We start from the raw sequence: 16,561 nt of genomic DNA, 5'->3' as shown, positions 1-16,561 counted from the left end.
TATGAATAAAACCAGGGCGGTGGAGCCAGACCCACATCAAAAGATGTACTTCAGGGCCCTGCCTCATGCCCAAAAGCCCAAAGGATGTCAGTAAATCATGCATAAAGTGTGTGATGTAGATATACTTATAACTGCTGGGAGGCTGATCCCTTTGTTTGTTGGAGGCTGTTACTAATGAAGGCAAAGTTGAGTGGGACACATTCTGTACAGGATAAACAAAATTGCTAAGCTGCTAGACCTAGGATTTTTTAACGTGCCTTCTTGTCAAGCATATGATGTTATATGGTAAGGTGATATAAGTGAGCTTGGCTTGCAGCAGGCAATAATCTTCCAGTGTGTATTCTGTAATTCAGTATATTATACTATGAAATATAATTAAAATAGTTCATGTAAAATGCCCTGTATGACCCAGCTGAATCACCAAGTTTGACATATAAAAAAATATTCAGAAACATAAGCCACTCTTAAATATGCATGAATGTCATTACATAACAAAATATTAAACCAAGAGGCAGTTAAAGTGTGTTCATGAACTTTTTGAACCAAAAATTTCCCATGAACATTTGTTAAAGGTGCACTTTTTAAAGGTGTAATTTTTTCCTTATTAAAAAACTTTTAATCCTAAATTAGTTAATTGCAATTTTGAAACATACTGTATGTTCATTTTATAATCATGATGATTCACTTGAGATAAAGACTCATATCAGTAACCTCATAAAAGCTGTTTTATTCTACATGGAGTGGTTCCCTTCACGGGGGCTGCCATGTTAGGATCACATGATGACCAGCCAAATACTTCTCATTTAATCTCAGTAGCCACCCTGTTATTAGACAGTTTCACTCATGGATTAAATGAATCATGGCTGATTGTGAATAGTGATTTTCTACAGTGGCATCTTTAACTGAAAACTATTGCGTTGGAATGATGCTGCATCCACACCGCTAGGTGTCAGTGTAAGTTCAAGATGACATGAACAAAAACTTCCTGAGTGCACTTTAAAGTTTTAAATTATGAGTTTCAAAACAGAGTGAAATGGTGTCGTAATCAGACAAAGTTTTAAAGGTGAATGTTAGACAGAGGTTTTAATGTATAAAATGTCCCACCCTAACCAAAAACTTTAACCTAAACCTAACCAATAGTATCCTAAAAGCAAATGAGAAGTAAACAAAACAGACATCCTTACCCTAAACTGACACCTAAACCTAACCGATAGTGTCCAACACTCTATCAGGTAAGCTACCACGCAAGCTAATCACAATGGAATAAGTGTTAAAGATGGGTCTGTAATATAAGTGTTAAAATGTATTGTTTTTCAAATGATGCATTAGAGTAGAAGTGTTTTGATATCATAACATAGCAATGTGTGAATAATAGAGTGAAAAGTAAGTGATTATAAAGTCAGAATGAGCCACTGCTATCGTGATATGTGAACGTGAATAAAACACACAGTTGTTCTAGCGCCTCTAGTGTTCATTTCACCAGGAAACTGCGGCGAAACATAAAACGTGGCACATAAAAACGTGTTTGCAATATTTGTATTATAGTAACGTTCGTTCTATGAGACTATGTTAAAACTACTGGCAACTATCGGTGTTGATTTATGCCGATACCGATTGTTCCACAAGCAACTATCGGCACGATTATTCTGTAAAACTGATTTATTCGGTTCCAACGACATTCAGACTTTTTATAGTGTGTCTTAAGTGTCCAAATACCGCTAAGGAATTGGCACAATTGGGTTGAAATCATTTTAACAACAATTCTACACATTGGCTTCAATTCCATTTATGAAGCAGTACAAATAGAGCATTGTATTATTGTTATGCATACTGCATTCTTCAAAAATTCAGCTTCTCGTTATAAGTACAAAAATCAAAATTATGATAATTGACTTCCTGCACCATAGGGCAAGAACTCAATTTACATTTCGGATTTGGTGCTACGTGACAAACCAGAGTCTTTTTTTTCCAGATCCTGATCCTCTGGTTAATCAAGATAACCGGGACTAGTGATGTGGGAATCCTTCTAATCTACTTAAGCTGTTGATGCAGCCAGAGTTGGCAGGTGAGTGTGCTAATCAGTCTTTAGCCAGTGGCACAGTTAGATGTCTGGGTTTATAGGTTGATGAAGAAAATAATTGCTTTATATGACTATCTGGTTTTAAATATGCCAGTTCATACACACATTTGCGTACTGTTTATTCAACACTTGAACTTCAGTGTAATGATATCTATCTATCTGTCTGTCTGCCTGCCTGTCTGCCTGCCTGTCTGTCTGTCTGTCTGTCTATCTATCTATCTATCTATCTATCTATCTATATTAGTAACACTTTACATTAACGTTCCCTTTCTTATCTATAAGAGTGCATCTGAATGCTTTATTTGGTGAATTAAAGATCATATCATTGCCATTAGTATCACAAGCTTGTGTGTCATAATGTACTAACATCAAGCTTGACTCAGTGACAGAGGTCAAGTTAGTCTTAAACTAACTGATACAATCTCTTTTCCAAACACAGACTCCTTCTGCGGACTCTGTAAACTTCTCTGATCATTCATTTAGGAGTAAACAGATTTCAAAAGCCAAGCCACTTTGATTGTGACCCTGCAAAATCTGTCCAGAGACACGTTACATAATACTGATGTGCAAGTCGCCATGTTTACAAACCACCATGGATTCATCCTCTATTCCATGCAATCCCATCTGGATACTGGATGCATAATTCCCTAGTCTAGGCAGTGGCCAATGCTAGCCATGTGTCCCAAGGCAGGCTCTTTACTGGCATACACAATGTCTTCCTCTTTAAATTGCAGCCTAGGTAAGACAAAACAAATTATGAAACAGGCTAAGTATGAATCTTAGGTGAGTAAAGTTCATTGGACAGATATAATGCATCTTTACACATTTGTAAATGATATATGAAAGTCAGTGCATGAAGAGGTTTACCTGACAATTGCAATGCACACATTTTTAGAGCTTTTAGACATTTTCTGGATTTCATGCAACAGACGGATCATGTAATGAAGATCTTTAGCTCTAGGAAGTTGCTTGGATTGCCATGTTTGGTGAGTTAATCTCTTCATTTACTGTGTAGTAGTACTAGGATTTTCAATCAGACTGATCACACTGTGAATTTGGCAACAGCAGGTTGAAAGTTCTGCTGCTTAAATCAGATTGTGCTTCCTGAAATTTGAACTACGGTCCCCAGTGGCCAAAGCTGGAAGTGTTGTTGAATGTTTGGGCATGTGGAGCTCCAGTTTCTGGGTGAAATGTCCACTGGGTGGTGCCAAAAAGGAGATATAATTTTAGTTGTAAATGATGTAATACGGTCAACAGGAATGCATATTTGATTAAGCCTACACCCTTATCCAAACCCCAACCCTAAACCTAAATCTAACCATCAGTGGAGTAAAAATATAATTTTACAGTGAAAATGCAACCTCCGAATCACACTGCTATGGTTGTTTTTGTATTTGCATGGTTTAGAACTAGGCAGATATACTGTAGAGATACATTTTGACACTTTATAGAGATAAGACTGAGCTGTCATGAATATCTTCCATTTACACTGCACAGACCATACAATGTTTGCATTTTCCTTTTATTTACTGTTGGTTTAAATTGTACTACCATGCTGACAGATGCCTAATAGCACTCCATTACAGAAAGTCATACATTTTCTATGTAACTTAAGTAATAGTGAGACCGGGGCTAGTTGTCATTCTTTTTAAACAAGTAAATATTCCTCAGGGTGGGTTTATTTTGGAAATTCAGTTTCTGTATAGGTATGTGCCTTGGAGACTTGACTAGAATTTTTTTAAAATTTTCCCACCGTTATTGGTCAGGAAAAAAGATACAACAGTGGGGCATGTTGTCACACTACATGGGTAAAGTGTCGCAATAGAAACCTGCCATTAAATAGCCTCTTATAGGTTTTTCAGCAAAATTATGGCCAAAACAATTACAAACAACAAAACAACTCATGAAATCACCAAAATTTAAAAGGTAACATACGAATATAGCAAAGCATTGCTATGGCAAACAGAATTTGTATTTAAAACATTGCCGATAAAACACATGTGACAACCTGCCCTGATATAGAATCTACCTTAATTGTACAGTTGACTCTTGCTTTAATGTGCACCAGTGTGGTTTTATTGTGTTCACTTGTTTACCCAATGGCTTTTATAAAAATATTATGATATGTGAATTTTTGTCCGGATGATAGAATTCACAAAAATTATTCTTTACTTAAGAGTGTTTTGAACTACACATACTGATTAAACTGAAGTATTTGAACAAAAGGATGACAGTATATGTTTTATATATGTTTAGAAAAAAAAAAAAAAAACGCCCCTAAAAATCAAACCCAGGGGACAAGTATTGCCATTTTATGTAAAAGGACATTTCTGACACTGGTCTTCACTATCAAGAAGCTCTAAAATACAAACGTTACAGCAAAAGGTGAAATGTTTTGAAAGTTTCTATGGAAATGTATGACAATGGCGCCATCTAGTGTTGTTTACAAGAACTACATTATTGCAAATCGTATAACTTCAATCGAGAAGCGAAAGTAGCTAACATAACTGTGATTCCGCAGTAATGCCACTAAAATGCATTGAGATGTCGAGTCAAGTCATTTTTATTTGTGTAGCGCTTTTCACAACACACATCGTTTCAAAGCAGCTTTACAGAAAATCATGCATTAAAAAAAAAAAAAAAAGTAATATCTATAATTTCTTACAGTGATAATTGTGTCGTTTGATTAAATATGATTGTAAAATGTGTATAGAAATTAAATACTTAAATAATAATTGTATTTAGAACCCCTGTGAGCAATGTTAATGCATAAAGGCATTGCTCAATGTAAACCACAATATCATACGCTTTATGGCACACAACGAGATCAGATTTGGGAAACATGTAATTGTCAGTGCGCACACAACACTTTTTATTGATGTAAACGTTAGTTATTTATTTAGTATATTGAAGTGTACGTTAAAGCGGACCACTCAGCGAAACTTGTTTATAGCTCTTAAAAAAACACACATATCTGACAGCCCTCCAAAGGTGGAAAGCACGTATTTGGAGCACTATGCTGCAAACTATAGCCAACTTTCACATACTATTTTTATTCCACCAAAAGTATTCTAGAAAGCATGCAGTACTTATTGTAGGAAACAATAAGTAAAAAAAGAAAAATGACTGGAAGTTTTTGCATACCGGCATACATCTTTTTTTTTCAGGAACAGAGCCAATGGATTGAGCAGGAAGTTGGTACACAGTGGGGACAGATATTTGTATGTGTACAGTTGCTTTGGGATCTGCTTCAACATGGCCACCGTCAGCACAGGTGAAAGCGACCCTGCACAGGTGAGAGGACACCACACCTGACCCCTTTATTTCATACTGCACTTGGGATATTAATGCCCATGCGAACACTTATTTACTTTATAGGTTACTGCATGACACTGGAATAGTCACGGTAAAGTTGATCTTGAGGCTTGATATATTTACGTTTATAAACGAGTTCATAAATGTGTATACGTATAAACATATTGTTTGTTTTGTGATTTGAATACATGTGAAATGCATATTCAGAGGTATGCGCATTTGTTCATTTCGCGGGAACTTTGATGTTTGCGCGCTTCTGCATACTTTCGGTTCACTGTTTTTGACGTGCTTTCAAATTTGAATGTATTTTCGAATTTTCAAATTTGAATGTATTTTCGAATTTTCAAATTTGAATCCGCTTTGTGTTTGACGGTGATGTCATATTATGAAGGCATTCCACATAACTGTAGATGACAGTAAAGCAAAATAGACATTATTAACACAACATATGGATTGCACTTTGTTTTCATATAGTCAGTAAGAGCTCGCTAATTTTCATTTGAACACTAACAAGGTAACATTTTGTTTAAAATAATGCTTAACAGATCAGTTGTTGATGCACATTCAAATATAAGTAGACTGCTGTATATGAAAATAAATGTAAAGTTTCTTGACATTTCTAATTATATAGTAACCTACATTATATAATGCTTAACAGATCATTACTTAACAGACAGGAGGAGAAATACTGTACATAACTGTAGGCTGTGTTTCTATTCAAAGTAGCCAAGTCTGCCTTCACTTGTGGTTTCTTGTGGCATGCTGCTTTAATATTTATTAGCGCAGATTGAATACTTTAGGTACAGGTGTATTGTGTTGGATTTGTTGTTTGTGTGGACAACATATCTGATTAGTGACATACAAACAGTTTATTGAGGCAGTAAAATGTGAATGGTTTATTATTATAGTGGGTGCAAACATAAGGAAATGCAGATTATTCAGATGTCTGTGGCTGGTTGGACAGAGAAATCCTAACCATTTAGTTAAACAGCGGCTTGTTTCTTGTGTGCCTGAGCAACATGCACTGACTTGGAGACAGAAGCTTGGCTGTTTCCATCCCATGTATGGAGATTATCTCAACTGTGTAAACCTAAAAGGAGAAGAGGATGTCTGTTACTTGGTCAAGAGTAGTTCCTGACAAATGCCTGCTTGTCACAAGTCCAGAACCCCAAGTTTTTCCCAGTGCTGGTGCTAAATGCTATAAATAAATAAATAAATAAATAAATAAATAAATAAGTGCTTCACGTGGTATCATTTAAATGATCTGGTTTAGTAAAAACAAGTGACTTAATCTGTAATTACCCTGATAAATTAGGTTCTACAAATTTAAGCAATTTTTATGGGTTAAATAAAGTAGGAATAAATCCTTGAGGTAACAATTGCAGGTTACCACGTTTTCAGTGCACTCATTCAGGTCATGCACTGAAAAATAATTTTCTTACTCAGTATTGTTGGCTTGTTTTCAAGTAAAACATCCTTAAAAGAAGATACATTTACTTTAGATGAAAAATTATGTTTTTCAGAATGTCATTTTCAGAGAAATCTAACAAAATTTAGTGAGGATTATGCTGAAAACGTATGAATAGTTTGCCAATGGGGTAATAAAAATAAGCTTATTTTTTAATGAAATTAAGTTGATTTTCCATACTCCATTGGCAAATAGGTTTTTTTCCGTGTTTTACCCTCAGACACCAAACATAGCAGAATTGCAACATTTGTTTAAAGCATTTAAATAATACCTACTTTTTTTTATTAAAAACTTTAAACTACACATAACATTATGTTCCATAATAGCACTCTATTGTCTCATAATAGCTGGGATGTCCCATATTTTGGCTGAAATGAAGATGTTTCATGCGGAACGCCTGTTGTCCTGTATTTTAGTTGGTAACCCTAAGTTGAAACTCTGAACTATGTGTGAGTGAACTACCAATACTACTATACTACCTCTGCCATATCTTTCTATGGCAGAAATATTAATAGTATAACAGCATCTGAGTGACTCCAGCCAGGTCCTCTAAGCAAACAGATTGGCCCGGTTGCTAGGGAGGGTAGAGTCACATGGGGTAACCTTCTCGTGGTCGCTATAAAGTGTGGTTCTCGCTCTCGGTGGGGCGCGTGATGAGTTGTGCGTGGATGCCATGGAGAATAGTGTGGGCCTCCACATGCTATGTCTCCTCGGTAACGCGCTCAACAAGCCACGTGATAAGATGCGCAGATTGACGGTCTCAGATACGGTGGCAACTGAGATTCGTCCTTCGCCACCCGAATTGAGGCGAGTCACTACACCACCACGAGGACTTAGAGCGCATTGGGAATCAAGGAGGGGAAAAGAAAATACATCATCAGTGTCAATGCTTGGGTCTCTGAAGGTTAAAGGGTTCGTCCACCCAAAAAAGGAAATTCTCTCATCATTTACTCACCCTGAACACATTTAAAAAAAAAAAACAGAAAAACATCTCAGCTCAGCAGGTCCTTAAAATGCAAGTGGATGGTGAGCAGACTTTTGAAGCTTAATCTGCATAAACGTCATCCACGACCTACTGAGCTGAGATATTTTTCTATTTTTCTTCAAATGTGTACTGGTTAAGAAAGAAGGTTATACACACCTGAGATATCATGAGGATGAGTAAATGATGAGAGAATTTTCATTTTTGGGTGAACCAAAGCCCTTTAAGCATACACTTATTACAGTTGTTTTGACTTGGTAAAACACTAAAGCCCATTCTCTGAACCAAATGCTCAGTGGCCTAAACCCATTTGTCATATCAATCGCTCTTTTTGCAAAACTCTAAACACATCTCACTCACTAAAACACATTTTGCACTGTGATGCACTTGTGTTGCAAAACGGTAAACACAGGCAGCAAACGTTAAACACAACTACAACACAGTTGTCATCATTTTCACACTAGTTATTAATGATATGAAAACATGATGCTGAGGCAGAATGAATCTCTCATAGACTTTTGCAGTTGCACAACATTTTTGAGTGAGTGTACTGTAATGTGTTTTTCATTTAGAGTGTTCTTTGTTCTTTGGGGTTTTGCAGTTGGACTACTGTATTTTTACAGTATGCAAGTGCTGAATTTACAGAAAATACTGTATTACTTGCTGTACTTACAGTATACAATATATTCACTGAAATAAGTTGTGATTACTATACTTTTTTGACAGTAATTGCAAAATGTGCTTACTATATACAATAATAAAAAATAAATAAAAAAAATCTGTAACTACATGCCCTGGACACTGTGTTCTCCATTTTCTGATGTAGTGTCTTGAATGCTCTGTAGTGTTTATTGATTTGCTGTGTGTATGATCTGAAAGCATTGTTTGATTTTGAGCACAGATTAAATGGTTTTGAGGCAATTGTTTGATTTTGCCAGAAGAGTCAGGGGATTTGTCAGTGTAGTTTGAAGATTTGGTTTTGTGTTTAAAGTTGTGAGAAAATTGGTGAAGGTTTCAAGAAATGTGTTTTAGCAATTCAGAAAAAACTGTAATCTGTTGGGGGATTGATTTAAAGGGTTAGTTCACCCAAAAATTCTCTCATGATTTGCTTACCTTTAAGCCATGCCAGATGTGTATAACTTTCCTTCTTCAGCAGAACCGAAATGAAGATTTTTACAAGCACATTTCAGCTCAGTTTGTCCATTCAATGCAAGTAAACAGGTGCCATCAGGCTGCCGGCTGTTTGACGGTCCAAAAGGCATATTTAGACATCAAGTAATCCACACGACTCCAGTCAATCAATTAATGTCTTCTGAAGCAAATCGATAGGTTTGTGTAAGAAAGAAATTGGTAATTAAAACGTTTTTAACTTTAAATCGTTGCTTCCGGCCAGCGCTGGATTGCTGTTTGAAATGAACTAACTCTCGCGTGGCGTGCGTTCCTCTGTTGTAAACAAAGAACGACTTCCGAATTCTCGCGTTAATGTGCCATTATGCTTACGTCAAGCGACGGTAACGTGATGCGTCAACTGCTGGCAAGAAGCGATTTTTAAAAGTGAATAAAGGTTTAATTATCGATTTATTTTTTTACACAAACATATTGATTTGCTTGGGTTGTATTGAACCCTGGCTGCATGGTATGACCTGTAAAGGAAGAATGTCTTGATGGGAATACACGTACGAGAAGCAATGGAAAGGATCTGGTGTCCAGCTGCGGGTGGTGGCCGGGAGAAGTCTCCGACCGCTGCTCCACCATCAGGAGATGTACTGGGAGTAATGGGGCGAAACATCTATGATAGGAGGTTCTCGGATGATGACCCCGTAACTGGATGACTGAAGACACTGCTGGAGGTGCAGCAGGCAATAATTCCCAGCAGGTTTAGATAGCTACCTGTGCATCTGATCTTACAATAATGATCTTTCGATGCTTTACTGGAAAACAGACAGTAAGAAAATTACATTTTGTGTTGGAGCACTTCTGCTTATGAGCTGATGAGCTGAATCAGGTGTGTTAGAGTAGGTAGACATCCTAAATGTGTAGTGTTGGGGGAACTCCAGGACCAGGAATGGGAAACACTGCTCTAATGCGGAGTTAAATAAGATTAAGTTAGTGTATGCATTTTTCTTTTATGTGAACAACTGGCACATGTCCACCTTTCATTGCCTCCACAACAACAGGAAAGTTTGTGTGAAACAGTTACTGCTATAGTGGAACATCTGAATGCAGCACTGTTATGACAGCCATTAAGTTTTTTGTTCTCCAGGCCTCTTCTGGCGATAAACAAATGAGCCAGTGATGCATTGATGATGCAAGTGTTATATGTGCTGCCCCGTGACTCACTGGGCTGTTGGTTTGGTTGATAGACACAGCTGGCGATGATACTGAGATTGTGAATGAGCCCCTCTTTTAGCGGTGACCCTGAGCTATGGGGGTGAAAAGAAAGGCAACCCCCATGTGTCATGATCTTTCTTAGGGTAACTCCAGCTGACTGACCTTTCCGTCATGCAGTTGGTCGTGAGATCTTGTTTCAGTAGCAGTAAAGTAAAAAGCCATGAAAAAAAGTTTTCACACTCCTGATGATGACTGTTTAAAGGAACGGTTCACCCACAAATTAACATTCCTTCATTATTAACGACATTATTTAATGTTGTTCTTAATTAATTTGTAAAGAGATATTTCAGGGTTCCTGCGGTTCTTAAATTCAGTTTTCGTAAATTTAAGGTCAAAAAATGTCTTAAAAATCTCAAGTGGTACAACAAAAGTCTTAATAATCTTTTAGTCTCAAAATGTGGGGGCGGTTAGACAGAAATCACTATATTGGCTAATGTGATTATTAAACAGCAAAAGGCTGTGATTTAATTAAATACATAGTCTGCGTGTGCTGCGTGCTTCAATGTGAAGACGCAGCACTGTTGCACATTCCCCAAGTATATGGGGGCTCTTGATACAGTGTTTCCAGCAGTTTCAGAGTGGTTCGCAATCAGTGAGGATCGGACATTTCATCATGACAAGCGACTGCTGATGAGCATCTGTTGATGAATGACGATCTACTGCTGATGAATTACTGCTCATATTTGTTATATGACAATGTTTAATTTATAGTGTTTATACTGTAATACATTGTAAATGAATGTAAGAGTGCAAATTATGTTTTTCTAATCTATTTGTTTGAGCAGCTGGGAGCACAGACATGGGCTTGTTTATTGTAGAGTTGCACCGATCTGATACCTGGATCCGTATCAGCTCTGATACTGACATTTTTTTGATGGATCGGTTATCGGTCCGACAAGCTCGATCCAAATCCGATACTGTGTGTGTGTAAAAGTGGGTTAAAATGGGAAAGGAGGAGGTGGGAACCGGACGAACCATCAAAGTAATATTTAATGAAAACGTAAACAATTAGACATAAACACATACACGGCAGCTGCGTGTGGCTCTCTCTCTCCCAAACTGCTGCATCCAGCTCGTCTTTATCCCTCTCTTCGGCTGATTAGCCCAATTGGGGCCCGGGCGTGCGCATTCACGGCCCGGCACCACCCTCCTCCTTGTCACACTCCTCCCTCCTTTGCCTCAGGCCGGGGAACCCCCGGTATGAGGTACATCCCCTCCTTTCCGAGGGGAGGGGGCATTGCCCTTCCGGTCGTGCCTGCCGGTGGCTTTCCCCACCTTCCTCGAGACCTGGGAGGGAGACAAGGGGAGAGAAAAGGGGAGAGGGAAAGAGCAAGGCGGAGTGACAGTGAGAGAGAGAGAGGAGAGAGAGAAAAGAAATTGCTCGCCGGTTCCTAGACATGCCGTCGCCTGGTTCTTGACCACTTCTCCACCCTCTGGCGGACGACAGATTGTATTATTATTGTATTATTGTATAAATACAAGAATGTATTATTAATTTGGTAATTATTATTTTACCAACTACAACAATATTTAAGTTGACTGGGTTCCAAAAAATAACTGTGTGAATGAAAAGTGGACTGATGTCTCTGACATAATGTCCCTCGTTTGGGACATAATTTGATGTTCCACTATATTTCAGAGTTTGGACATGAACTTTATTACCACCTGCTGGTGGAATCTCCAAACTGCAAATGCAGGAACTGAGTTTGGACTGTGCACTGAAAACAGCACTTAGAAATTTGCACTTAGAAATAGTGCTCTCACGAAAGTTGGATAAGACGCAGTGCACGGTCGTTGCGCGTAGTGCTGTGCTTTGCGCACTCTTGAAAATAGAGCCCAGAAAGTCTTGTGGCTATGCATTTTTAGGCAAGAGGCCTGTGACGGCGATTTTGCTTTCTTTTAAAAAAAAAAAAAGGTTGAGTTATTTTCTGTAGTAATCAACATTGTGCCACAAATGCTATCAGTAGAGCTTAACTTGTATTGAACCCAGAACATTCATTAAGTTGTTGAGGAGGAGACTTGATTTAAAGATGTCGCAATAATTTCGCAATAATTTCCATTCTTGTAGCACTGCAGAATGATAAAGCATAACTCATAAAAAGCATAGCTCACCAAATTGATATTGTTTATACATTATTACAGAGCTCATTACTCATTATTGACTTGACCTTATTGCCTGAGGCATGAAGAAATTTCAACTTTGTAATGGCATCTGAAGCTGAACTGTATGCTTTTGAAATGTGAGACAATAGCAGCCTCAGGCTCAAATTAAATTTGTGCATGTCTAAATGATCCAGAGTGCTCAGAGAGAGCTTGCTGAGCATTGTATCATAGCTTGGGTTAATCTTTGGACTCTGGAAATCTATTGTGTCTGCAAAAATCTAGGTAACTTTGGTCATTGCGGAATTACCCATAAAAGTTTATGGGGCTTATGGAGCTAAGGGCTTTTTGTTTACTCAGAAAGATATTCAAGGGAGTATTCTCAAACTGACACGGACCTGCAAGACGCTGAAAGAAATATTGAGGGGCAAATTCACTGAAAAGTTGCGCCATTTTTGCGCATGATATTTTAGCTAAAAAAGCTAGTTTAACCAGCTGCAATGAGCCCTGAAATAGCGCTACATCTTCAGTATTTAAATTAAGTTATTGTCATTCCTTTCCACACAAACACGACTCCTTTCTGTGTAAATTGTAGGCTTATTATAGATTGCACAAAAATTGCCTGCACTATTACCATCTAAAAAGCAAGCAGTGTATGCTTGTGTATGTGCAATTTCTATTAATCATGGCAGCAGAAATTCATGACCAAATGGAGATGAGCACTTTTAGTGTACTATCAAATTCATGGCATTAGGGGCAAAGCCAAGTTATCTTACAACACTTATTTCATTTCCTGTAATATGCACATTGTATTCTTGGTTAATAATAGTTGTTGGGAGTTGCACATCTTCCCGACCCCCTTTCTCTACTGTTTTCTTTCTCCACTCTTAATTTCTCTATTACAGTTTTTTACGATTGCTTAAGTAAGATTTTGAAAACAGGGCTAATTTTGTCAAAACACTACACACAATTCACACAACCACACACACACAATAGCAGAACACCTCAGATCTTTTGCAAATGAAACACTTCATTCAAAACTATACAGTAATATATAAAATCCCAATTTTGACACAATATGGCACACACATGATTCATACGATCTGATTCTGTTTGAACCAGTTACACACTGCCATGCGCAATCTAAAACACTTTTAACATTTCTGCTTTTCTAAAGATATAGTCTGGGTTTGATTTTTTCAGAGGTATTGTTAGAGTGAAGTACATGAATATATTGGCCAAACACCACACACAAGACCAGTACAGCACACTGATGAAAATATTTATTTCTCTCCACATTGTAAAATCAGTCAATACATCAATGCATTTCCAAAGGTTGCATTTTGCACTGAAAATCAGAACGTAAACACAGCAAAAAAAATTGTGGAGACAAAAAAAAAAAAAAAAAAGAAAGAAAGAAAGCATGAATAATAAAAATAAAAAAAAACCCTAAGCATCATCTCTTCGCCTAGCTGGATCTGGCCATAGCACTTCGTCCACATCACAGGCTATGTCTGTAAGAGAGCGAGACAAAGAGTCCCAAGAGCAGAAGAACAGGTCAAAGTATTTATTAACAATAAATATTCACTTCAACTGTGCTGGCAAAGACTGAGGATCCCGGCACCGGCTGCAGTAACGGGGAGAAGTTTGCGGGTGTTTGCGCGCCGTGGCCACGCAATGGGCAAATCCATGAATGGTGTGTTCATAGGCGAGTGGGTGCATTGTGGTAGTCAGGAGCAGATTCGGAGGAAGCGTAGTGTGGTGCAGAGGACAGCGTCCAGCAGACTGGAAGGCAATCACTCTCCTGACACGTGGGCAGAGATGAAGAATCTTCTGTTGAAGACTTGTGAGCGCAGAGAGCAAGCGTACAGAAAACTGGAAGGCAACCACACTCCCGACACATGGGCAGAGATGGGCAAACAAACAGATACATAAGACAGGACCAACTAGGCAGAGAGAGTGAGGTAAGTACTTCACAGTAAACAACAATCTAGCAAAGATACTGAGAACACGAAGTGCTTAAGTAGGGAGTGAATCAGTGGAGAACCAGGTGCTGCTAGCATGCTAATTAGTGGCTTAGTGGCATGATCAGCGTTCCCCTGGGAACAATCAATGTTCCCATGGAAACACTGATCATGCATGCTGGCAGCGCCTGTGAGACATGAGGGAGAGAAAATAACAAAACACACAGAGCAAACAGACAAACTCACCAGAGCAAGACAGCGAGGGAAGAATGGCGAATCCATCCTTGCACAGACCCTGCATCAATTAGGTCTCAGGCCTCCTCCATGGCTTGAATGAGGGGTATCTTGACATAGGGCTGGAGATCGTAAACCTTCCACCACCATGCCAAAAAAACCTCCTCAATGGGGTTAAGGAAGGGAGGGTATGGTGGGAGGTATTGAAGTGAAAATTGTGGATACTGATGAAACCAGTTTTGGACCAGAGCAGATCGGTGGAAAGATACATTGTCCCAGATGACAATGTATCTCATCTGCTCTGCATCCATTTGGTCTTCTGCTGTGACGATGTTGTGTAGTCTGTCTAAAAATGTGAGTATGTGAGCCGTGTTTTCAGGACCTAAGTTGGCATGGCGGTGGAGGACCCCATTCTGCGTGATTGCAATGCACATTGTGATGTTATAGTACCATTACGTTGGCCTGGGACATTCAAAATAGCTCTGTGGCCAATGATGTTTCTCCCTCTTCCTCTTAGTGCAACGTTGCCTTCCATTTTTGTTGAAGACAGGTAAACTCACCTGTTACCTTTTTATAGTGCTTACGCCTGATTGGTGAGTTTACAATTAAGCACCTAAGTGTCTGTACTCCTGACAGCCGTGTTTTATCAACTGGTTCATAGGCAGGGTTGGGGAGTAACGGAATACATGTAATGGGGATTATGCATTTAAAATACAAAATATAAGTAACTGTATTCCACTACAGTTACAATTTAAATCATTGGTTATTAGAACACAGTTACATTCAAAAAGTATTTTGATTACTGAAAAGATTACTTTGCATTTTATTGTCATTTGTTTCATTTAATATTTAGTCCTTTCAGATGGAAAACATTTATACATATAAATGATGCGATCCAAAGTGCATTTGAACAGTGGTGAAACAATTTCTTATGATGTGTTACATTCATACGAGCAGACAGAGAAGTAAGTTTGAAGTAAGTTTGGAGCAGAGGAAATAGAAATAAACCTTGTGTAAATTGTCAGTTCCCTATCTGTCACTCACTCAACGTTTTGTTGATGTCTCCTAGCTCCTTTTATACCCGTATGTCCGGGAGAGGTGTTTGGGGCTCCCAAGATTGACCCCTATTGTCACTATATCGACACAATGCCTCGTTCCCTCCATCAGGGAACGGAGGTTACGAAAGTAACCAGGACGCTTTACGCTAAGCTAAAATGCTATTTCTAGCCATTTTACATGCACATGTTACCAGGCACGATCATATTTTTTTATCAAGAAAATTGACGTTGGATCAAAATTTCTTTTTTCTAGTAAGACCTTTGATATTAGGGCAAAAATCGTACTCTTGATAATAATTTTTGTATTGTTTTCCTGTAAGAATATCTAAAAATCCTTAAAACAGGATCAATTTGATTTATCAGATTTTTCAGAGAATGTATTTTTAACATGTGTATTTTGTCTTACTGTACTGGCAGAGTTTTAATAGTCAAAACAAGTGAAAAAATCTACCAGTGCTGAGAAGTAATCCAAAGAATTTAGAATATGTTACTGACCTTGAGAAATCTAATGGAATACTTTACAAATGACATTTTACAGCATGCATTCTGTAATCTGTAGTGGAATACATTTCAAATGTAATCCTCCCAACCCTGTTCTTAGGTGTGGTATTTTGAAATCTTGAAATGGCAAAGAAGTGACATCATGTTAGATTTCTGTGCCTGGTGTAGAGAAGTGTGTGTAGTGTTTTGCAAAAAGTGTAAGTCTGAGAATGTGCTTATAGTTGTTATAATTGTGGAAGTACCCATAAAAGTTTATGGGGCTTATGGAGCTACAGGCTTTTTTGATTACTCTGAAAGATATTAGTGATTAAAGATAATAGTGGCTCTTTGTACACGTGTGTGCCTCAGACGGTCATGCTTGGAGCTTCTCGCTGGTATTCAGCATCATAAACTTGCATTTTTAGCGCATGGGTGCAGTTAAATGTTGTGGAAACTTTGAAAATCGTGTCTCAAGATTCCTGTATTCTG

At 38.1% G+C, this 16,561-nt stretch overlaps 1 protein-coding gene across 1 annotated transcript in view; it reads left to right on the top strand.

Moving 5' to 3' along the window:
• The first annotated feature begins 5,300 nt into the window (after positions 1–5,300).
• LOC127426730 (ankyrin-3-like) overlaps positions 5,301–16,561 on the top strand; it is a 266,706-nt gene continuing 255,445 nt past the window's right edge. Inside the window, exon 1 of the mRNA XM_051673712.1 lies at positions 5,301–5,374. Coding sequence (XP_051529672.1) covers positions 5,336–5,374 — 39 coding nt within the window. The 5' untranslated portion in view covers positions 5,301–5,335. The remainder of the gene's footprint in view (positions 5,375–16,561) is intronic.

Source organism: Myxocyprinus asiaticus, chromosome 36 (genome assembly GCF_019703515.2).
Source record: "Myxocyprinus asiaticus isolate MX2 ecotype Aquarium Trade chromosome 36, UBuf_Myxa_2, whole genome shotgun sequence".
NCBI classification, from domain to species: Eukaryota; Metazoa; Chordata; class Actinopteri; order Cypriniformes; family Catostomidae; genus Myxocyprinus; species Myxocyprinus asiaticus.
This window is presented reverse-complemented; position numbering and strand designations above follow the sequence as displayed.